General features: G+C 37.6%; 1 protein-coding gene across 2 annotated transcripts in view; it reads left to right on the plus strand.

The window, feature by feature from the left end:
- The window catches only part of PTPRZ1 (protein tyrosine phosphatase receptor type Z1), a 176,651-nt gene that overhangs the window by 145,731 nt on the left and 5,724 nt on the right, over positions 1 to 25,196 (plus strand). Inside the window, exons 14-27 of one of the 2 annotated variants that reach the window (XM_046669354.1) lie at positions 2,404 to 2,495; positions 5,195 to 5,280; positions 7,874 to 7,894; positions 8,068 to 8,164; positions 10,823 to 10,905; positions 12,234 to 12,368; positions 12,941 to 13,075; positions 14,015 to 14,178; positions 16,321 to 16,456; positions 17,890 to 18,036; positions 20,857 to 20,950; positions 21,264 to 21,337; positions 22,667 to 22,795; positions 23,581 to 23,727. In XM_046669354.1, coding sequence (XP_046525310.1) covers positions 2,404 to 2,495; positions 5,195 to 5,280; positions 7,874 to 7,894; positions 8,068 to 8,164; positions 10,823 to 10,905; positions 12,234 to 12,368; positions 12,941 to 13,075; positions 14,015 to 14,178; positions 16,321 to 16,456; positions 17,890 to 18,036; positions 20,857 to 20,950; positions 21,264 to 21,337; positions 22,667 to 22,795; positions 23,581 to 23,727 — 1,540 coding nt within the window. The remainder of the gene's footprint in view (positions 1 to 2,403; positions 2,496 to 5,194; positions 5,281 to 7,873; positions 7,895 to 8,067; positions 8,165 to 10,822; positions 10,906 to 12,233; positions 12,369 to 12,940; positions 13,076 to 14,014; positions 14,179 to 16,320; positions 16,457 to 17,889; positions 18,037 to 20,856; positions 20,951 to 21,263; positions 21,338 to 22,666; positions 22,796 to 23,580; positions 23,728 to 25,196) is intronic. The other variant, XM_046669355.1, reaches the window with a different exon arrangement.

Here is a 25,196-nt window from a genome sequence, read left to right on the forward strand (position 1 = left end):
CTTGGGTACCATCTGGAGGTACTTAGAAGGAAATGAGTTTTGAGTTAGTATAATAAAAAACTATCTAACAGCTCATAGGGAAATGAGCTTCTTGTCACTGAAGGTACTCAGACTGAACCTTCTTTATATGTCAGAGATGCTGTTGGAGGGATTCTCCTATCAGCTGTGATGTTGTACTAGGCTGTCCCTTGATGCATTTTACAACTTTAAGATTTGTTGAAAAATAAATAGAAACCCTTTCACCAGCTTGTGTGACTATCTTTTAGAGAAATCAAAGGGGTTTTGATGCTGTGATCTTAAAAGCAAGTATCAAAGCTGGTATTTCCATATCAGTGTGTCAGAACATGTTACATCTCTGGTTGCACAAGTAAGCCAAACTTTCCCTGTAGTTTATTCTCCAGTCTGGTTTCAATTCTACTCAGAGGTGGACTTTCAATAGGACAGTTGCTTTGTCTTGAGAGCTGTGGCCCACATCCTTCTCATTCCTCATTCCCCTGCCATACTGCTGCCACTTTCCAGGATATGAGTGTGGCTCAGGCTCCCTTTGGCACTTGAATTTTGCATCCACTCATCTTCCTCCTGCACCTTCTGTGCTTTCTTGAAGACATGCTGCCCTTCTGTTGTCCTGATTATCTATAGTCTCAAAGGGTTGATTATCAAAGGCTTATACCATCACAACAGAGGGCTAGTTTTTGTTATGCACGCTATTGCTTTTGGATTTTTTTTTTTTTTGCTTGTGATGTTAAGGTTATAAATAAACTATAACTTTATACTACTCATACTTATAACAGTGAATTCATTGAACAGATATTTGGGGGCACCTACAATATGACAGCCACTGTTCTTAGCCTTGAGGACTAAGCCTGCAGTGATTAAGACAAAGTACTTAGCCTTTGTGGGGCTTGCATTCTGCTGAGGGAGGACCAACTGAAAACATGTAAGAAAAATAAACACATACATAAATAGGGTATTTCATATAGTGATATATGTGCCAAATTTATATAGTGCCACAAAGCAAGCAAAAGGGCAAAGAATAGTGACTTGGTGGGATGGGCTGGTGCTTTTAGCCAGCGTGGTCAGGGAGGGACTCTCCGAGGAAGCGGTAATTGAGCCAATGCAAAAATGATGGGAAGACGCAGGTGGCCAGGCGGAACAGCAAGAGCCAAGGCCCTGAGGTGGTACTGACAGGGCCTCTTTGAGGGAGAAAGAGAGGTCCAGTGTGGGCTAGAGCATAGTGGATGAAGGAAGGAGTTGTAGGAGATGAGACTGCTGAAGTAGGCGGAGGACCAGGTCACAGATCTTAGCTTTTACTGAAATAATTGAATTTCTTTCTAATCCAGTGGGAGGCCACTGAAGAATTTTATGCAGAGAACTGATTACTGAAAAAATATCCCAAGTTATGTGTGTCATATAAGAACAGGTGTTATGTTAAAGTTCCTTGGGATAAATATCTTGTAGCTTGAATCTTTAAAATAGAAAATGAGATTGGCATTTTCACTCAAACGGGTATTTCTATTTCAGCTTAACCACTCATGAGTAATATTTCAAATAAATTAAATGACCCACATCAAAGAGTGTCATTAGCAGTTTGAATTATCTAAATTCTTCAAATTAAGAATGGTTTGCCTTAGTTTATAGCAGGAGTTGGTCTTTGCTCTTCTCAATAGTTTGTAATGTGCTCTTACCAGATGTTACTCTTATTATTCGAATGAAAATAGATTCAGGTGACATTGTAGGTCATAGTAGTCATTGATTCCAAATATATTCACTCTGAAGAACCTCATCAACAAGGCTAGCATCTGTTGAAAGGAGAATCACCCCTGGTTTTGGTTATATGCTCTTTATTTCCTCACTTTGTTCTGTCATTACCGCATTATCATACTTACAGCATAAAGCTGCCTTCTTTTTCCATCAAAATGTTACCACTGTAGAATTCCGTTTCTACATAATCATAGCTTGCTGCCTTTTGCTAGCAGCTGAGTGTGCTCAAAAGGGCATGGTCACTTAAATAGTGAGTGAAAATAGCTTTGGACATGCTCTCTTTTCCACTCTGGTCCTGTCCAAGGTGGCGGGACACACTGGTATGTACCAACAGTGGAAGAGTAGCCAGAACAGTGAGATGCCCTATCTCAGCAAAGTACTCTTGGTTCCAACTACAACTTCAAATGCCGTCTCTGCTGTCTGCATGTCTGGTATCTGCTCCCTCTTCTGCATCCGGTACGCGTAAAACTGAGATAAAATTGGAGGCCATGAAATTCTTTAATACCTGTGTTTTGTAAAATAGATATAGAGTTTTGCTCATGATTTAATTCTGGAAATTTCTGTCATAATTTCAAGCAGCTCAGAAATTGTCTTATTATCCATTGTCAGCCAGTAGTATAAATTGCTTTCTTTTCTTTCCAGGAAATGCTTCCAGACTGCACACTTTTATTTAGAGGACAGTACGTCCCCTCGAGTGATATCCACACCTCCCACACCTATCTTTCCAATTTCAGGTAATAGCTTAAAGTGTGACCATGAGTAGCTGGTAGAGGGTGAATGACAAGCACAATATTGGAAGATTTCTCCTTACTGGAGAGCTGTGCAAATGACTATAGAGTAGGTTAGTGGCAACACAAATATTTATTACATTGTGTTTTAGGCACCCAGGTTTATACTTTGTTCTCATTAATTGTGAACATTCTTAACCATATAGATTATATGGCAAAAAAAACATACAGTTGTTTAGGTGTAATATATTAAAGAACATAAATACTTATAGCAATTAAATATCGGTTAAGAATAATACTGACTTCCAGCCATTTCAATTCCTTTAATGGAAACCTAAACAACAAAAGCAGATAAATCAATGTGGTAAAGGTGGATAGGACAAAATAGCAAAAATAAGGAGAAAGTTTAGTTCCTTTCTGATCATCTGAGTTTATGTGCGAAGAGATTTAACTACATTAGAAAAGAAAAACTATAAACTGGTGAGGGTAGAAGAAAAAGGTGAGCACGAAGAAAGTATGGTTGACTGAAAGACTTAAAGTATAAAAATGTCAAACAGTTGAATACCTGGGAAAACATCGACTATTTTTATCAGAACTTACCTGGTTAACAATATTTAAGAATAGCCATGGTTATTTTGATTAAGATACCCACTGACCCTAGAATTCACACTATAACTAACATCACAGACACTTAATTAACATTTTAGAAGATTTCAGAATGAAAAGTGGTAAGAAAAAAGGAGTTGTCTAGAAATTTGTGAGCTATGGAAGAAGTACTGGAGGATAGAGGATGTGACAAGGACAGAGGAGGCACCAAGCCAGGGAAAACAACAGGAAAAATACATCTACGTGGTCATTTTACAGAAGCATTTTTTAACCTGTCTGATATCCCATATGTTAGAGGCCCAAGTTCTACATGACGTTATCTTCTGAAAAGAAGAAAACCAGAAAAGGATAAAGAGAAACATTTTCTTTCTAATTTTCAACAGGCATAGAAATTAGAAGTACTTTGGTCTTTCTCCTCTTTTAGCACCACTCCATCTTTAACCATCCCTGTCTTAATTTCTCTTTTTCTAGTTTATATTAAAATTCTGTATGTTTTAGTACAGCACAGTTTCTCAGTAACATACTTAGAATTCTGATACTGGCAGCTCTCAGTTGTCTGTTGCATTTTGATTCCCTTCCCTTTCAAACATACTTTTTCTACATGCCCCATCAGCGTGGGTGTGCAAATTAACCATAATGTTATCCAAGTCCAACATAGTTTATTATTAGCAATAAATAGAATAATCCAAAATTCGGACCTTGTCCAAGAAATCCAAAATCCCCTGTTCTGCTCTCAGTAGAACAGTGATCAAGGGCATCTCCTCATTTCACCTGCTCAACTCTCAAGATGTGTTCCTCATCACCCAAATATGCACGTTTTCATGTAAAATCAGAAAATAAAAAGATGGATTAGTCTCACTTACTTGCAGACCAATTCATAGAAGAAATTGCCAAAATACATGACTGTAAAGAAAAAGTAGTCACTTTGCTTGTGAAAAAAAGGTTAGCTGTGCAGGATAATATCAGTGGGTTTGAAGGACCTTTACTAGAAGAACTAATAATTTAGATGTGACAAATTATTTCTGTTTTCTTATCTAATTATAAAAGTTACTTCTAGGCAAGATCCTTCTGTAGGTGTGAAGGTGGAATTGCACCTTTGTCTAGTGTTTCTTAAGCTTAACTGGCTAATTCAATTTTAGTATTCAGGTACACTCATCGAAGAGAGAGAACAGATGGATTCTAATTTTTTTTTTAAGTCAATAAATTCCTGGTAACTGAAGCTTAAAAATATTAAATGGCCTAGATGCTGAACATCTGTTGATGTAAATAACTGTTTCTAGCGAAATGTGTTTGATGTTTGCTTGTCAGAGAAATCACTTGTGAAATTGCATACTGTGAACTAGTAATATGTTTAATCCAAGGAAGTCTTTCCAGGAAAAAGAAAAAAAAATAACAGAGCCAGTTAAAATAATTTGGCCCCTTCGCAATTAATTAACAGATCCAGTGACTTTGTTTATATGGCATATTTTCTAGTTAGAATTCTTGAAATTTTACAGATTAAAAATCCCAAAGGTTTTTGACATTATGTTTAATGAATAGTCTACATATAAATGTTTTCTATTATTTATGGAGAGAAGGAAAGAATGTTTTCAAATGTAAACATCTGACTATTTAACTGTAAGACATTATACTGCACAATTTTATAAAACTGAACTTGTACTGGATATTATGTTTAGTCCATGGTAAAATTGAAAATATATTATTTCCGCATTTTTTTTACCAGAATTTACATGCAACTCCCACTCGTGTTAAAGAAAGTTACCAGTAGAGAGCTGTAGTCCATTGATAGGAAGTGAGGCTTGGTGGTATTTACAATTTAACATTGAAAATTAATTCTTTTCTCTTTAGAGTATGAAAGGAAAAGAGATTCTTTCTCAAATCAGAATTCTAAAATGCAGATTATGATTGATAGTAAATATAGAGAAAATTGTTAATTGTTGTTTAATGTTTCATTGAATGCTGAGATTCTGTTGGGATTATAGGAATAATTAAACTTTGAAGTTGTTCTGGAAGAAGGCACTTTATAAATCTTTATAAATGAGAGGAACGCTCATTTCTGTTTAATTATCCTTTCCAATCTAATTTTTTTATTCACTTAGATGATGTTGGAGCAATTCCAATAAAGCACTTCCCAAAGCATGTTGCGGACTTACATGCAAGTAGTGGGTTTACTGAAGAATTTGAGGTATGATTTTAACGTCTATTTTAAATAATATGGAAAGTAGTAAATTTCAAAGATTCAGCAGGAGACTATTTCTTGAGATTGAAAGCATTTTCACTTCTAATGAGAATATTAGTTCCATAATCACTTATGTGTTTAGGAGATGTGTTATGGTTGTCATACAACTTAGAAAATTGGTTTTCCATTTTAAAAGCCAAATTATACTAGTGGAAAAATCAAAAACATTGTTAATTCTCTCCTGTAAAATACAGAACTCAGTATTCTTTTTTTTAAATCTGAATTAGTACACTGATTCCTTTTAATTTTCTAAATTATATAAATTATACTAAACTACTAAATTTCATGCTTTTCAGCCAAAGTACATATAAACTCTTAATTGTAAGTATTACAGCAGTGTAAATGCAGAAGCATTTATAGTACAAGGTATAATAAATATTATACAAGGTAAAATCCCATCTTCTCAAGAAAATATGCATTTGCAAAAAACATTTGAACTTCACAATCAGTGAAAATTTTTCAAGTAATATTCAGTAAAATACTGTTAGGAAGGGCAGAAAAATTTACTGCAAATTTGTCATGGCCCACTGAACTATCAGTTAAGCAGGTTTTTCAAAATAGGGTGCCGTAAGCTCAGAGTTAATAATAACAACTACAAAAAATAAAAGTGACCGTTGTTGAGCCCTCCGTAATATGCCAGTCATTGGACTAAATGCTTCTCCATTCAACCTTCACCCAACTTTGGAAATTATTTGTATTTATTTCTGTTCATACTACTGATGAAATCAACTTCCACAGAAGTTAATTAGCAACTAATAAGTAGCAGGGCTGGAATTCAAACCTACGTCTATGATTTTAAAACTCACGTCCTTTCCATGCCAGCAGTCAAGGGCTCCTCACTCCCCTCTGGCCTCTCCCCTCTAGGAAGCATCACATTGCTCCCCCTCTCCTAACCCCAAATTGCCCTCTGGACGTCCCTCTTTGAAGCACTTTGAGCTCTGATCCCTGTGAGAGGGTTTCCACCATCCTCAGTGCACCCAGCAACTGCTTCCCAGGAGTCATATCAACCAAGACATATTTAGAGAAGGAAAATGCTGTAGATTAGAAAGCTTTAAGAAATCAAAAGAAATAATTTTTCTTACCACAATAGAGATTACTGGGTGGTGCAGTATTAACTCATAGAAACTATTAGGCATACATCAAACAAAATTGTAATTGAAAGAGAGAGAATATGTCAAGGATGGGTCTAATCTTCCAAATGTTAAAAACCATCAGGAAGGGCCAGCCCCATAGCCTAGTGGTTAAGTTTGGCGTGCTCCACTTTGGCATCCTGGGTTCTGTTCCCAGGCGAGGGCCTACACCACTCGTTGGTGGCCATGCTGTGGCAGCAACCCACATACAAAATAGAGGAAGATTGGCACAGATGTTAGCTCAGGGCGAATCTTCCTTAGGGGGTAAAAAACCATAAGAAAAATATACAATTTATAATAAGAGTTGCTGATAGCATATGCACAAAGGCAGATTCACAGTTTTGACAACTGTAAAATCATTTTGAACATTATTAAACAGTTCATAATAATTAAATTAATAAAATAACTTCACATTTTTACTCAAAAGTGTTTTTTTTAATTCCATTGCTTTTAACTCACAGTCTGATTCAATAAAACTTTTCATTAACTTAATAATTAGCTTAATGACTAATAATGCTATACCTTTTAAGTGGTTCATATATTAAATTGTTTTTAAATCTAGAGTCAGAACGACTTGCTGGGAAAGAGGCCTTAAAAGCTTGTTTGGAGAAAGGCTGGGCCATTTGCTGATGAATCAGATTCATATTTGGGTTATGTACTTTCTCTAAAATGATGAGGCTTTCATGTTATCATCTTAATACTAAATAATTGTAAATTCCAAACTAATATGTTTAGGTAGACAGCATCACTGAAAGGATTTAAATTCATTTTAAAAGAGAATCAGCAGAAATAATTTTTCTCTACCCATTGAAGTTTTAATTAAAAAGAGATCTACTAATTAAATATGTAGAAAGTAATGTTATCTAAATTTTGTTCCCCAAAATGGCATATATGATAAAAAATTTTAGTAGATTTTTAATGTTTTGACAGTTCTAAATCTGTTATAAACCACCTAATAGGAAGCTGTTTACTCTTTAAAATTACTCATAGTAAACAAAAAAAAAAAGTGTATCACTAATTCAGAGTTTCAAATAGTGCTGTGGTGGTCAAATAAAATTATATTTGAGTGTTAGCAAATCTGACTCATATGATAAAATGTGTCATCAAATATGTGGTTTTTCTCATCTCCGTTTTAAAAATTCATCATATTATTATACCACTGTCCCCTTTTAAAAGTGTTTAAAAGTGTTATTTTTTCCTTTTACATAAGTATAAGGTTCCAAATTGTTAGAAGTTTTGATTTGCATGCAACTGTTTGAAACATTCTGTTTAGTTAGTATTTGACAAATGTATTTATTGCATGATCATAGTTTTCCATTGTAAACCTAATATGAACGCTTTTTTTTCTCATTTGTCGTGTGCTGTGGAATTTGGTTTCTTTACTTTTTTGGCATTCATTCCCTCATTAGACACTGAAAGAGTTTTACCAGGTAAGGCATTATTTCACTGCATTTTTTTTTAGCCAAGAAATAGTTGTAACATGTAAAAAAAAAATTTTTTTTTGGATAGATTATTTTGTTTGTTTTGTCTCCCTTATTATATTTTAAGGCACTTTGTTTGAAAGGATGTGTGTTAAAATGTTGCACGTACAATTTGTTTGCAGGAAGTGCAGAGCTGTACTGTTGATTTAGGTATCACAGCAGACAGCTCCAATCACCCAGACAATAAGCACAAGAACCGATACATAAATATCGTTGCCTGTAAGTATGTCCTTCACTCAGCTCTGACTTTGTGGTCATTGTCACTGCCTGCTTTTAATTGATGTCCCAAAGTCCTCTGATAGCCGACCTCAGTGTAGCTCTTTCAGGACCTTTGTATCAGGAATAAGGCTAGTGTTAGGTAATACAGACTGTTACATCACCCCAACTTAAACACATTCTGCAATTAATGACATCGTTTCTTTTAAACAGAACAAACTCAAATTTTAATCCAGTCCTTTCTTCAGGCCCCATGGGTTGTAAGTCTTCATATGGTTTCTGTCACTGTTTGTATTCCATACTCCTGTTTTCACTTGAGATCTCCCTACTTTATGTGAATTTACTAACCAAATGAGATTTTCTTTAGACTTTATTTTTCCTTCTACCGTTTTCCTCCCTTTCTTGCCATTCTTCCAGGATTCTTATAAAGAGTTAGTTGGATTCATTCTTTTTATTCCTTCTTTTCCTTTGTTCTGTTAGCTGTTCTCTCTCTTCCTCTCCTCGATGAGCAACTTTCTGGCTCTTTTCTTGAATGCGAGTTTACCTATTTTTTCCTATGAAATTACCATCGTTTTTCTATCTTCTTAGAGCACCTCTTGTTTACACCTGTTCCCTTTTATTTTCCTTTCTCCTCCATCTCTTGAAATCCACCTTCATTCTCCCCCCAAAACTTCTACTTATATCCTTCCTTGTATATTCAGTAGGCTCCCTAGATTTGTATGAACACAGTATTACCAGCTTGGTTATTTAAATTCTGGTTCCATTCTAGTTTCTGGAAGCCAATGAAGCTGCACTCTCCTCCCTTTTTTTTTTTTTTTTTTAAGATTTTATTTTTTCCTTTTTCTCCCCAAAGCCCCCGGTACATAGTTGTATATTCTTAGTTGTGGGTCCTTCTAGTTGTGGCATGTGGGACACCACCTCAGCGTGGCTCAATGAGCAGTGCCATGTCTACACCCAGGATTCGAACCGACGAAACACTGGGCTGCCTGCAGCGGAGCGTGCAAACTTAACCACTCAGCCATGGGGCCGGCCCCTCTCCTCCCTTTTGTTATCACATTTTCTAAATAGTTTGCATAGGTGCCACCTTCCTTTCCACAGGGCCTACACCAATTTTTATTTTATTTTACTTTTTTGCTGAGGAAGATTTGCCCTGAGCTAGCATCTGTGCCAGTCTTCCTCTATTTTGTATGTGGGTTGCCACCACAGCATGGCTGCCAATGAGGGGTGTAGGTCCACACCCAGGATCCGAACCCAGGCTGCCAAAGTGAAGCATGCTGTACTTAACCACTAGGCCACGTGGCCCCCAATTTTTATATTTTAATAGAATGCTCTGCTTCATGTTTGTCTTCCTCGACTGAAGCAACTTTCCTCATTGCACATAAAAACTCAGTTATTTCTTGGACAGGGTGAGGTGGTTACACTATTCCCTCTACAAGCTAAACAGAAAATACCCACCAGGTGATTGGGAAGGGGGTGGAGGCTAACATTTGTGGAACACCTACTCTGTACCTGGCACTGAAAATGCACTATTTCACTTAATCCCTGAAACAACCTGGCAAAATAAGTAATAACAGTCCTGTTGTAGAGACGGAGAAAAACAACCAAGAAAATTTACCCAGTAACAACTCTTCTAAAAATATTAGAACCAACATACAAAAATAGGTCAGCCTGGTATCCAAACCCGTGTTTCCATTGCCATATATCTATTTCGACGTAAATTCCCTCCACCTTTGTGAGCTACTACTGTCACCGAAGTATCAATGTCCCAGAATCTCTCTTTAACTTGTCATGGTTCGGTCTGTATTCACTTCTTCATCCTTAAAAAGAATAGTCTGGCCTGTGAAGCTACCAAATTTCCTTCTAGTAACACCTTTCTTTCTTATTATGTAGTTCCCACAAGTAAATATAGTTTTTCTGTAGAACTGAAGTTAATCCCAAACTTCTTATTTTAGCACATTTGAATTACCGCAGTACACCATGTATAAATTACCATACTCTTCCTCCCCTTTTAATGGACAGTGCAGGATCCACACCCTCTGTTCTTGGGCATCTGTTCTTCTGCCTCCCTTTGCAGTAGTTTCTCTTGGAGGTTCTTCCCTTAAAAGAGCTGTTTGCTGTAACCAGTCACAGAAGCTTCCTAGGTCCCTTCTGCTTCCTTCTCTACTTACTTTTCCTCCATCAGCCTCCTGTTCAGAGTGTATATGCTGCCATCCTTCCTTAGCTTCCTAAGACTCCCCGTCACTCTTCTCTTCCCGTCAATGGCTCTCCACTGTTCCCAGCTCCAGGATCCACCTTTAGAAACCCATCTAAGACACCAGCTTCAGGTTTACAACCTCTATGAAAACGTTTATTGTCTTCCCAAACCAACACGATTTCTGCCTTCATATCCCCCTAGTACTTTGTAGCTCCCTCTTGACACCTGAACATTCCTTTCTGAATATATGTCCATTCTCACCTTCTTACATTAGAAAAGTTCTTGAAGGTGAAGGCTCTTGTTATATTTATCTTTATCTTTGTCATCTCTGTATCTCCCAAAAGCCTAGTAAATAGTTTTTGCATTGATTTTAATTGTATTTGATAAATTATTATGTAAATATAAATGACCTTTATGCTGAAAAGTAGTCCATGCTATAGTGAAATATTTTGTTTTTTTTATTACAGATGATCACAGTAGGGTTAAGCTTGCACAACTTGCTGAAAAAGATGGCAAACTGACTGATTATATCAATGCCAATTATGTTGATGTAAGCATGTTTTAATTGAAATGTTTATAGAAATTATATTAGACTACAAATTTTTTTAGGCTATGAATTTATTATACCACTGTGCCATACATATACTAGTGCTTAATTGATAGATAATAAAAAATGCAAATCAGCAGTAAGAGATCCCGTGACTAAACAATTTCAGATTGAATAACACTCAAGCTGTTATGTTTGGTTTATCTCCCTGGTGAGAGAGGGAATTCAGGTTGGGATTGTACGTTCAAGGCAGAATATATATATTCAGATAGGTTTATAACTCCTTAAATGTGAGGGGCAGGACCAGTGTTTATTTTGAATGTCCCACAGCTCCTAGCACAATGCTGTATATATAGCAGATGATCAATAAATCCTGACTGAAAAAATTTCCAAGCTAGTACTGGCTAAAAGTGATCAGTAAACCAGTTATCAGCCTTTATCCTCTTGGACATTCCTCAAGATACCTACCTTTGTGGAACTTATTGGAACTCTTCAGGGACTGTAGACCACTCACTCACTTACTGGTTTTTCACCGTGGTCAGTTGAATGTCAACAGAACTCAGTTGTTTTCCTGACACTGACCTTGCGGTCTAGCTGCCTTCAGGTTTGCACTGTGTGGGACACTGAATTCAAAGCAGTGAGTACCAAATACAAGTATACAATGGGTTTGTTATAGGCAACCACCTCGTGCTTCCAGATGAGGAAATATGTATGTCACACTGAATATGGGCTTTGGAGTTAGAACTGGTTTTGAGTCCCAGTTTTCCCATTAGCTAGTTCAGGGAGCTTGGAAAGCCACTTACGCCTCTGAGCTTCAGTTTCCTCATCTCCAAATCAGGGATGGTGCTTCCATTTTGCAGAGAGAGTAAGGATTAGAATTAGTGTTTGTAAAGCATCCTGGCTAACCATGGGTGCTCAGGGAAGGATAGCTATTAATGATTAGCATTGCCCAGTCCCACCAAGGAGGCGGTAAGGAGACAACACCAGAGGTTTCCTGACTGTTGCAGACAACTGAGCCCCAATGCCTCAAACACTTTTCAAAGCAGCACATTTAAGGACCAGTTGGTAAGCCTAGTATGTAGACTTAGATTAAATGCACTTGGACTAAAGGTGCATACAATTGTGTTGAAGCAAAGAGAGCTCTTTTTTCTTTTTACAAAAATCATGGTTAAGGGAGAGTTTCTGTCTTTGCTAGTATTATCAAGTTTCTTCAGCTTTGCAAGTGTGTTTTCTATAGAAGAAATGTGCTGACCGTAAAAATTTAAGTATTGTACAATTTAAAATGGTGTACAAATCAGTTACAAAGAAACACTTGTCGTTTGTTTCTTTAGGGCTACAACAGACCAAAAGCTTACATTGCTGCCCAAGGCCCACTGAAATCCACAGCTGAAGATTTCTGGAGAATGATATGGGAGCATAATGTGGAAGTTATCGTCATGATAACAAACCTCGTGGAGAAAGGAAGGGTATGTGGGTAACCTATTGTGTCATCCCTAAAAGAGTGATTAGAGGTGCTTTAAATTTCTTTTAATAGAGACGGCATTAGGAAGCAGCAAAAGTTATGAAAGCTAGTCAGGATTCATTTCTAGGAAGTATGACAGTTAAAGGGAAACTGTTAACATTATAGATCAAAAAGTTTTACTATAAATCAAGCTATCTGCTATTTAAATACAGTCCTCGTACTATGAGAAAAATTAAAAGGGGCTCATTGAAAAGCAATGGAGGGTGAAATAGATTTTAATTCGCAGGAGCTGGATTCTAGTGCTGGCTCTCCAGTGACTCGGTACATCTGGCCTCACTTTCCTCATCTGAAAGGGGGAAATTTGGACCAGATCATCTCAAGTCCCTTTCAGTTCTGTGATTCTGTCCCTGGTTTCCTCTACAGCTAATCTGTAATCATTTAGGAGGGAAAGAAAATATTTAGAATAGTGAGGGAGTCCATTCCGCTCACAGTCTCAGACCCCTACTGACTTCAGGGATGACTCTTATGTCACACATTTGAAATATGGAAATAGCATCTTTTCTTTCTCTTTTGCAGAGAAAGTGTGACCAGTACTGGCCTGCCGATGGTAGTGAAGAGTATGGGAACTTCCTAGTCACACAGAAGAGTGTTCAAATGCTTGCCTATTATACTGTGAGGAATTTTACTCTAAGAAACACAAAGATAAAAAAGGTGGGTCAGCAAAGGATGGACATCATCAACTGAGTGATCCATCTGGTCCTTTTTTAAGTGAGTGGGTGGTATAACCAAGACAGGGTAAAAAACATATAACTAAAGGCACTGAGAGTTCTTATCACAGCTCTGCTTCAGTCTCAAAGGTTTCTTTCAAGTCTCTAAATGCCAGCTGAGGCTTTGGAGCTAGGTTGGTCACGGTGCCCATGGTCTTAGTGGATATGATGCCCCATAGGATAATGGCACATTCAACTAAAAATAGTGGAGATTGACATAATGGAAGCAAAAGAACCAGAACAATGCTGTATTGGTCAGGATTCTCCAGAGAAACAGAACTAATAGGATATATATTTATAAAGAGAGAGAAAGAGATTTTAAGGAATTGATTCAAGCAATTGTGGGCACTGTAAGTCTGAAATCTGTAGGGCTGGCCAGGAGCCTGGGTATCAGGTAAGAGTTGATGTTGCAGTCTTGAGTCCAAATTCATCAGGGCAGCAGGCTGGAAAAACAGGTAGGGTTTTTGTGTTGCAGTCTTGAAGAGAATTCCTTCTTCTTCAGGAACACTCAGTCTTTGCTCTCAAGGCCTTCAACTAATTGGATGAGGCCCACGCATATTATAGAGGGCCATCTGCTTTACTCAGAGTCTAGGATTTAAATGTCAATCACATGTAAAAAATATCTTGACAGCAACATCTGGTATGACTGGTGTTGGACCAAACCACAGGCCACCATAGCCTAGCCAAATGGACACATAAAGTAGCCATCACAAATGATAGTGTGCTTTTTCTGCTTCATTCTGGAACACCAATATCAAGCTATAAATCCTGAGTTGATATTTAAGGACCCTGTGTGTGTGTGTGTGTGTGTGCATGCACGCACACGCATATGTGCACATGTGCATGTGTATGTTCCTGTTATTGGCTGTCTGGACTCTTCTAGGGCTCCCAGAAAGGAAGACCCAGTGGGCGTGTAGTCACACAGTACCACTACACTCAGTGGCCTGACATGGGAGTGCCAGAGTACTCATTGCCCGTGCTGACGTTCGTGAGAAAGGCGTCCCATGCCAAGCGCCATGCAGTGGGGCCTGTCGTTGTTCACTGCAGGTGAGTCTCAGAGACGAGTTTCTAAACCCACAGAATTGCTTATGCTAACAAAAAGGGAATCAGTGGAACAAAGGTTTTGCCAAAATGGAAGTGATTTCATGACGTGAGAGGGATGAAACTACATATCCATTTTCATAAATATCGATCACTGGGAAATGAGTATGCCAGATGCAGAATTTGATTGCTGAATATTTCAAAGCATTAGGTATTTTTATCATATTTATTATTCTATTTGATTGTTGAATTAGATTTCAACTCATTAACTGTGTGAGGCAAGTAGAACAATATTTTGTTATTAAACATTACAACATAATGTCATAGGATAAAAATGTTTAAGATGCAACCTCCATTCCTAGGAGTTCATAGTTGCTTGTGGAGTTATTATGCCAGGTTTACATTAAAGAGACTGAAGCACACAGAGCGTGAGGAATTTGGTAAAATACTTTTAAGTCATTTTTAAACAGTTTGGGTTCAAAATCCCTTTCTCATTTTCCTGAATTCTTTCTAATATATAATATTGAATGTGTTATCCATTCATTGTTGCTTAAGAACTTTAATATCCAAGACTGAGTTGATGAATAGAAATAATGATATATATATGTTTTTTTAATTAAAGATTTGCACCTGGGCTAGCTACTGTTGCCAATCTTCTTTGTTTTTTTTTTTTTTCCTTCCTCTCCCTAAAGCCCCCCAGTACGTAATTGTATATTCTAGTCGTGAGCGCCTCTGGTTGTGCTATGTGGGACGCCACCTCAGCATGGCCTGATGAGCGGTGCCGTGTCCATGCCCAGGATCCAAACCGGCAAAACCCTGGGCCACCAAAGTGGAGCGTGCAAACTTAACCACTCAGACTCGGGGCCAGCCTCCAAATAATGATATTTTAAAGAAAAAGAAAAATACTTTACGAGTTTTAGTCTAACATTTTTCAGTGAAAATAAAAATAGCAGTTAACATTTACTGACTGCTTATTCTGTGCCAAGTTTTATGACCACAGAAATCAAATGCATTTCTGTGTGCAATGTTTTTGTCAAAGCATTGTCTGTGTTTTTACAGAAGTAAGTGTTTTCCTTTGATATACAGCTTATCTGACACGTTCTAATTACCTATTTGAGGAGTTATCCTCAGACAAAGTTTGAGAGACCTACCTTGAGTTTTTTTATCTGTTAACCTGAAGATAAGCTGAAGGAAACAGGAAAATGCAAGAAAAATAGCTCTGAAGGTCAGGAATTGTTTCTTAGCAAATGGAGAAGGACCAGCGTATTGTGCAGAGCAGGTACTAATTTTCCTCTCTAGCACTTCCTACTTGTCGGAGCATTTGAAAAGAAACCCTGTCTATGAATTCTTTCCCTCCGGTAGAGGCTTTGAAGAAGTCGATAGATAATGGTCCTTTAGAAATGACTGAAGTTATGCTTTATTCCTCACAATCTCACTGAAATGATATTTTTAGCTGAAAGCCTTATCAAATTCTTTTTCCCATTAATGCAGAAACCTTTACAAACACGCCTGTCTGGCAATACAGACCCAGGGACCTTTTCTTTTCTGAGTTTGGTTTCATTTTTCTCAGATTAAATGTCTATTTGTTATGCTGTCATACATAACATTTTCATTGTGTAATATATAATGAATAATAAATATAAATATTGAAAATTTAAAAATCTCCAACAGAAATAGTCAAGTTGTAACAAACAAACACATTAGATACAGAGAACAGATTGGTGGTTACCAGAGGGGAAGGCGGGTGGGGGGAGGGCGAAAGGGGTGCGTTTGTACAGTGACAGATGAGAACTAGAGTTTTGGTAGTGAACGTGATGAAGCATGTACAGAAGTCAAATTATAATTATGTATACTTGATATCTGTATAATATTATTAATCTGTGTTACCTCAGTTAATAAAAAGGCAAAGAAATAGGTTGTTTTGCAGTTTGACCTCTAGCAAAAAGTGAAAAAGGAAACTTTGTTATTTGAAGCATGGTGCTTAACTACTACACTGCTTACAATTTTGGACTGCTCAGTTAGTTGTTATGCAGCTCATTTGCTTGGGGAAAGAACTTATTTTAAGGTACAAGACAGCCAGTAGTGACCCATCGTCAAGTTTATTTTATGCTTGATATTGAAACAGTTCTCTCTTTGTGTTCCCTTCAGTGCTGGAGTTGGAAGGACAGGTACATATATTGTGCTAGACAGCATGTTGCAGCAAATTCAACATGAGGGAACTGTCAACATTTTTGGCTTCTTAAAACACATTCGTTCACAAAGAAATTATTTGGTGCAAACTGAGGTATGATGAAAAGGATAATTTTGTATATCTAAGATTGGAAATGTCACTAAAATGCTAAAACTGGATAGACCAGAATTTGGATTACCCTTTAAATAAGTCTTGTAGGGCTGCTGTAGTACTGTACTAACAAGTGGGTGGCTTAAAGCAACAGAAATGTATTGTCGCACAGTTCTGGAGGCTGGAAGTCCAAAATTAAGGTGTTGGCAGGGCCCCATTCCTTCTGAAATCTCTAGGGGAGGACCCTTCCTTGTCTCTTTGAGCTTCTGGTAGTCCCATGCATTCCGTGGATGTCGCAGCATGATTCTAATCTCTGCCTCCATCTTCATATAGCTGTCCTCCCTGTGTGTCTGTATCTGTGTCCAAATTTTCCTCTTCTTGTAAAGACAACAGTCACTACCTCATCATAACCAGTTACATCTACAAAAACCCTATTTACAAATAAAGTCACAGTCGGAGGTACTGGGGGTTAGGGCTACAGCATATCTTTTGGGGGGGCACAATTTAACCTGTAACACCAGGTACTTGCATACAAGTCATGGATGGGCCAGCTAAATTTTGTCTATTTTGTGACCAAATGGAGAATGTCTTAAAAATGACACTGGTTACAGAAAAGATTCAGAAAAGAGTAAGTAGATTGATCAAAACCCATCCCTGCCAGCAAAATCCTCCTTTTTCCTACAGATAGTGAATGAATGGATTCATTTCCATATTTTAGAAATATGAATTATGCTCAAATGATTTCCCCTTTTAGGCCCATATAGTTTACCCATCTGTAACACAGGACAAAGTCTACATATCTGTGTTTTATTTTCACTATTTCTAAATAAAAATGAATTTAAATTGAAAAGTATGGCTAGCAGCATGAAAGCATTCCAAAACGTATGACTGAGTGGGCTTTAAAACCAAACCAAACTAAATTTCATTTTATCAAGGAAATGTCATTCTAGTCAGAGAAGACAAGGGAAGAGCCCCATAGTACATGAAATAGAAGATAACTATTAAAAACTGTATAGATAATTGTGCTAAACCTTGTATGACTGATGAAAAGGAGAATTGGAATGGACAGAAGGGGAGGACCCGTCAGAAGTAAAGAAGTTAGGGAAGTCCTTGTGCAAAATGTGGAAGAGGGTCTCAGGTTCAAGGGTGGACAGAGAGGGCTTTGCTTCATCTCCCAGAATCTTCCTCCTCCTTCTCACAAATATCAATACACAAGAAATAAAGGGGGGAGGGATGAGAAGAGTTTTTCTCCCTCTTGACCTCCTTCTTTCCTCCATCTGACTTCCTGCCAGGTCTGGTAAGCAAGCATTTGTGGGTTTCCTCCCATTTTGTAAAACTCTTTTTTGTCTGTCAGTGGAAGATACTATCCACTTTTTTACCTACAGACATGTAAGGAAAACCTGAAGTAGTGTTCCTTATTGTCATTGTTTTCCCAGGAACAGTATGTCTTCATTCATGATGCACTGGTTGAAGCCATTCTCAGTAAAGAAACTGAGGTGCCAGACAGTCATATTCATGCCTATGTGAATGCGCTCCTCATTCCTGGACCAACAGGCAAAACAAAGCTAGAGAAACAATTCAAGGTGAGTTCTCTTGGGAGCCTCTTGGGTGTCACCACAGAATCAAATGTTCCTACATCTTCTCTTTTGAGTCAACAAGGCCATGCGGACGGCTTGAGAGCACCGTAAGCAAGTGGCTTTGTCTTGTTCTTTACAACAGGCTACAAAGCCACGTGGTAAATTTCAAGGACCTTAATTTTGAGTAGCAAGAAGAAAAGTTGTTGGAAACCCTAGACTAACTTTTATAAATGCAGACTTGGTCTGGGAAAGGAGGGCACAGAGCTTAACAGAATGAACAGGCAGAACTTATAATACAGACTGTGTAAGTGCTCTTTTTACTTTGAAAAAACCAGACCACTTAACCATGAGTGCTATGGCTCAGGCTGTTCATGCTACTCTTTGGAAAAATCTATCTCACTTAAAGCCCCAGGACTAGAATAGGCCACGCCACAACAATAGCTTCTTCAACCCCAGTTTCTCCCACTCACCCTGTCGTGAAGCAGTGAGCTAGAGAGGAGAGCGTGTTTTGTCTGATATTGTACCTCCTGCAACCCCAGCCCTCTAACTTCCAGAAATCAGTCAGCAAAGAGTTCAGAAAACAGCTGTTACCAGACCTGCCAGCTGGGTTGGGGGGATTTGCAGAGTTGTGGCTTCCCAGAGGAAGGGAGGCTATGTTATTTTGCTCCACATTATTCCTATACTAACCTCTTACTTCCCAGGATTCCTAGAGAAACAGGGACAGTTTCTGAAGAAGGAATATCTAGGAAGAATGTGTAAGACTCTGGAAAAATCCAAGAGAGTTAACAAACCTTGAGATAGCATTTTTTTCTCTCTCTTTTCTCCCAGCCTACAACATAGAAGATATTAGTCACTATGAATTCCGTCTGACTTTTTGCCTTCTCTGCACCTTTTGTGCTTTTGGAGGATTGAGAGAAAGGTTAGGGGGTGAATGGTGAACTTAGAACCTGCTGTCAGGAAAACATAAATGTTTTACTCAGCCAAGCTTATCTGAGTCATGAAGGAATGCTTTAACGAGAGAAAAAGTGCACAGTTCGGCTTCCAGAAACAGATAATAAATACACGACATTAACATCACGTTGTTAGGATAGCTTTTCCCTAAATTAAAAAAATATATATATGTCACCTATTTTCAACAGAATTTTCATTTAAATATCATTTACCCCCTAAACAATTACAGAAAATAATTGATATGGCTAATATTGAATAACCCAGGGTGGAAATGGAAATATCAATTATGAAGTCAGAATCCAGTTAAAAAGAGAGACGGTTGACTCTGTTTCCTGTTAACATCCTAACTAGGGAAAGGTAGGGGGTGTGTGCGTGTGTGTGTGTGTACTGTCCTATAAGAAAAGGTATTCGTTTATCCATAGAAAAATTTCTTCAAAATAAATTGCGTGTCTATTTATTCAACAAATATTTATCAAATACCTATCACATGCCAGGCTTTTGTGTTCGATACTAATTTTAAAATTAACATAGAAAAGCAAAGAGCCAAAAACATCCAAAGCAATGCTGCAAAATGAGAAATAACAAATAGAAATTTGCTGTAATGTATATGAAAGACTTGTTATGCAGATATAATAATTAATATTGAAAAACAGACAAATGAGCCAGAGGAACTGTGCGCATGTGGAAGTTGTTATGTGATAGGTATGACATTACAAACTGGTGAGGAAAGGACAGACTAATCAATAAATGATATTGGGACAATTTCCATGTTGAAACAAGTAAAATTAGTCCCTACCACACCTCAAACACTAAAATTACTCAACGTGGATTAAATACTTAAAGATGAAAGCAAAGTTTTATAATTATTATAAGACAATACTGGAAAATTTCTTTTGAGGACTTTAGGGTAGAGGATGGCTTCTTAAATAAAAACATAATTTACAGAAATCTTAAAGAAAAACTTAATAAATTGGCTATCAGTGTCTGTGTGGTTAAAGAGAACAAAGACATTGGCAACTTTTTAAGAGTATAGATTTACACTCAAGATGTCAAAAGCCCCTACAAATTAATAAGTGACAATGAAGTAGAAATATGAAAAGGCAGTCATTATAGAAGAAATCTAAATGGCTAATGAACACTAAAGTTCACAGTCTCACAATAATTAAGGACATGCAAATCAAAACCATGATATATCATTTTTCATCTATCAGTCTGTCAAAAATTAAACACTGATGACTCTTAATTCTCTATAGAAACCCTTACATGTGTGCACATTAAGAAATATACAAGGGATGGTTATTGCTAAAACGTTGGAAATAGCAAAACATTGGAAATAACCCAAACATTTACTAATTGTGGAATAGATAGAAAGCAAGTAGATTATTCGTGTAATGAAGTACTGAAAGAATGAATAAATCCAGCTATATACATATATATGTCCAGGCGCATACGCACATATCATGCAATTTACCTCCCAAGTGTAGGTGAGATTTAGGTGGAGGAAATGGAGGGTGCACACCCACAGAGGAGGACAGGAGGAGGATCCTCCCATGCCGAAAGTCAACCTAGAGTGATCTCTGCTTCCTCCAGCTTCCCTGGTGTAGAACATAAGTGTGCCAGAGAGTTCCCTAAACCAAAGTTTAGTTCAGGGAATTCTTGGAAAATATAGGCATATATATTTATATTCAGTATCTTATCTTGATTGGATCACATGCGTGTCTGTGTGTGTGTGTGTGTTTGTGTGTATATTTATATTCAGTATCTTATCTTGATTGGATCACATGTGTGTCTATGTGTGTGTGTGTGTTTGTGTGTATGACTATTTGAGTGACTTCAGTGAAATAATGTGTATTTTTCTTTGACTCCCTTTCTCAGCTCCTGAGTCAATCAAATATCCAGCAGAGTGACTATTCTACAGCCCTAAAGCAATGCAACAGGGAAAAGAACAGAACTTCTTCCATCATCCCTGGTAGGTTATGTTGAATCTTGGAAAAAGAACTTTTTTAATCCTAGAAGCCTTGTAAGTAACTTGACAATATTTGTACATCTTGGAACAAAAGTAGTACATTCATATTTTTCTAATTATTCCTGATAATGTAATGTTAAAAAGGACTTTAAACTGTGAAGTCTCATCTAAAGATGCAAAATACCATAGAAAAATTAGCTTAAAGGTCAGAGACACTCAACTTGAGAAATGCGCTTACGTTTTGCGATTTGGGGGTGGAGGGGAGACGTACAGCACTGTGAGCGTGGTTGTTTACCACAAGTGTTCTGTGTTCCAGTGGAAAGATCAAGGGTTGGCATTTCGTCCCTGAGTGGGGAAGGCACAGACTACATCAACGCCTCTTACATCATGGTAAGTCGGAGAAGTCACTGGGGAGAGTGCCTGCCAGTACCAAAACCAGAGTGGGCTGACTGAAGCAGTGACTGCAGACATGGGCAGCACCGCTGGTGGACATAAGTCAAATCTGCAGGCCCACAGCCCACAGGAGCAAGTAAAATCACAGCATCTCTTGATGTTTTTATGGTCTGGGACTGGAGAAACCTCAAGAAAGGCAAATGAGTAGATGCAGAAACCAAACTCACCGTTCAGGACTGATGAATAGATACAAAACAGGCACCCATCTAAGAGGCTGCATTTCGTTTCCCAAGGCAGATTCCCTGAGCAGACCACGGACACACCAGCTTCAGCAAAGCCCAGTCTCACTGGCATTACCTCTCCAGGTTTGCAGCACAGTTCTCAGTCTGCAAACTGGGCTCACTGGGCACCCGGATTTCTGAAGATACAGTGCTTCCCTTCTGCCTTTAGATCTTCTATGAGAAGGATGAGTGCTTTAGTAGCTGTCATGTGGCCTTCATTTCCATTTAGGGTCAGTCAGTCACAGAGCTTGGGTTCAAATGAAAAAGTCCTAATTCCCATACCAAAACCACTGTTCCAGTTATCCATGAAAGAAAATACTGAGTAATATACACGAAACAGGGAGATGTGTGGTGCTGGCATATCAATACATGCCACGCTTCAAACGAGCCCACAGGGGTTAGAAATGGGATCTGAGAGACCCCAGAGCAGAAGGGGCTAAATGAGGCATGATTTTAGTAAGCAGCAATGTGGAAATCATTATTAACCCAATGGCACCAGCTTCCAGGTTTCTGCAGCAAAATCTGCAAGGTGCCTCCCTGGTTCCTCTCCTGTAGAGGCAGCCGAGGTGTCTGGACACCAAAGGTGTTCCAATGCCAGTAAGTATGAAATTTGGCACTCTGCTGTTGGGCCTTGTGGGAGGTGAGAAATACGAACTGTCCTCTAGATTTCCACTCTCATCTAGTGTAGGAGACATGGCCCACATGCCATTTTGATAAGTTTGCTCCTGGAGCTGATAGCTGTGTGAACTTGGGCACAACGCGTAACTTCTTAAGCCTCAGTTTAATCATCTGTAAAATGGAGATCACAGTTCCTATCTCATAATACTGCTGTCAGGAGTGACTTAAAGAGAAGAAAATGCTTAGTGCTGGACCTGGCATAGAGAAGGTAGCCTGTCAACATTGGCTATGGTAATCACATTGTTATTTATAAACACAGTCTAGAAATAAAGACTGCCTTGACTTAAGGTGCATTAACTTAAAAACGTATTTTGAATGTTTCAAGTCATATGTCAGGGCTCCTTATATCTTTTCTTTGGTTTTGTAGGGTTATTATCAGAGCAATGAATTCATCATCACCCAGCATCCCCTTCTCCATACCATTAAGGATTTCTGGAGGATGATTTGGGACCATAATGCCCAGCTAGTGGTTATGCTTCCTGATGGTCAAAACATGGTAAGTCCCCCAAATCACTTTTGTACTTTCCTTACAGAGGCAATAGCAGGTCACAACAGCCAGAAGTCCAGCTTACAAACAAAGAAAGTAATTTTTTTTCAATTAATAAACTAATGTCACTGGAGTTGCACCTCATCTACTATGAGGCCTGATTTGGTTGTGCAATCTCTCAGGTCTGAAACTGTCAAACAACAGTTTTAAATAAAAGTAGATTAAAATTAACTTAAATTTAAGTATTTTATGACATTTCTTAAGAAAAATTAGAATTGCAACTATGAATGAAATCAGTCCATATACTTGTGTTTACTTTTTCTTTTTAACAGAACTTGTTAGGATATTTGAAGATTCCCTCAGTGTGAGGGCATCCATAGAAATATGAAAAAAAAAAAGAAGACCTATTTCATTGAGCCCTTGCATATGTACTTAACTTCGAGATTCACGTCTTGTCTGTAAAGTTAGACTGACCGTTTCAAATGACGTTGGAAATTGCTTAGCCCTTAAAATCCCTAGAATCTTCTCTGCTTAGTTATCAGTTATAGAAGCAACAACTTACTGTTGTTAATGATAAGCTAAGAAAGCAAACTAACAAAGCAATAGTTTGATTTCTTAAGTGTGTTATTTTATTCTGCACATCAATCTGCTTTAAGGCTTAAAGATTTTGAGTAAATTTTGAGAGTCAAAGATTTTGAGTTGAATTTTCTATGACAACCAGTTAACTGCATTTCACAGTCTGACTTAGACATTTTATTAAAATCTAAAATCTTCTTTGGTATTTAATCCTCCAGGCAGAAGATGAATTTGTTTACTGGCCAAATAAAGATGAGCCTATAAATTGTGAGAGTTTTAAGGTTACTCTTATGGCTGAAGAACACAAATGTTTGTCTAATGAAGAAAAACTTGTAATTCAAGATTTTATCTTAGAAGCTACACAGGTATGGACAAAATTTAAGTGACAAACTTTTCATCTTAAGTACATGTGTAATATATGCTGATTTAAGCATCTTTTCTAGAAATAAAAAGAAGAAATCTGATTTCTTACACATTGAGGCAGATTACCCAAATAATCAATTTTAGTGTACTTGTCACTTTCATTTTCAAAATCTTACCGAATCATTAAACGGTCATCACTAAACTTCACCGTTCTTCTACACACACGGGAAATCAAAGATTTTCTCTTCTACTCAAAGCAGTTGCTGATAGAACTGAAACTGAAAATAAACACAACAAAAAGATAATTTCGTTAATCCTAATTCTCATGTTTTAAAGCAAGTCCTTACCTTGTATTCTCCTAAAGAAAATGAGAGAAATATTTCCTACCATTATGAGCTCACTGCTCTCTGGACAATGGACAATGTGTTGATAAGTGAAGAAATGCTTTGGAAATGTGTAATACAATAAACTAGGATTGTTTTACCAAATTCTTGGTTATCTGCAGGGCATCAATCTGAATTCTTTGTCAATAATTGTATATATAATTATAATACAGCACATAATTTACTGTACCGCTACAGTAAAATACTAAAAGATACTAATAATGATGAATAAGTCAGGTGAGATTCAGAGTACCTTCTCAATCAGAAAAAGATTAAATCCTCTTTTAGATGGTCTAAATCTTTCACTTTATTATCTTCTAACTCTGAAACTGGTAAACCATATACAGTATGTAAGATTTACTATTCTCCAGAATATTTGAATGACCAAAACATATAAACTTGATAATGCAAATAGAATAATAATGCAAACAATATAGCAATAGAATCGTTTCCTACTTGATTAAAACAAAAAAATGAACATGTTGATTCCAGTCCCAGATGAACAATGTGGCCTTGGGAGAGCGAGTTACGTTCCTTATTTGTAAAATGAGGGGCAGAAATAAGAGGAATACTATGTTCCCTGAGAGCATTTGACATTCCATCCCAATTTCCATCCGTTCCAGTTGTTCCCTAAACACTTCAGAAGCACCCATTCAGATCTGTCCTCTCTGGTACCCTCCTCCCATCATTCTCCCCAGTTAGTAAAAAGCTTATTATGAGAGTAATAATCATTAGATACCCATTATCTTGTCGTACTCATTATCTTGATTGCTGATCATGTCTAATATCCAGCTTAGGCTTGTGTAATCAGCACAATTTTTCTCCTGGTATTATGCAGAAAATAAACTAGAGAATAAGCATTCATGGTAGATCCCAATTCTGTATGTCTCCTCTATGGAAATAGCTGCTGTGGACACCTTGATCACCCAGGAGTCTAACATAAAGATGGGCAGTACCTCTAAACAATGGTCAGGCAAGAAGGGAAGACTCAAGTGGACAGTTGCACAGCTTCAAACATTTATAAGCACTTCCCCCCAAAATACGACAGCATTTGAGGTTGGTAGAGGGGTGAAAGTATACGCTAAATA

This window comes from Equus quagga, chromosome 8 (genome assembly GCF_021613505.1).
Source record: "Equus quagga isolate Etosha38 chromosome 8, UCLA_HA_Equagga_1.0, whole genome shotgun sequence".
Taxonomy (NCBI): Eukaryota; Metazoa; Chordata; class Mammalia; order Perissodactyla; family Equidae; genus Equus; species Equus quagga.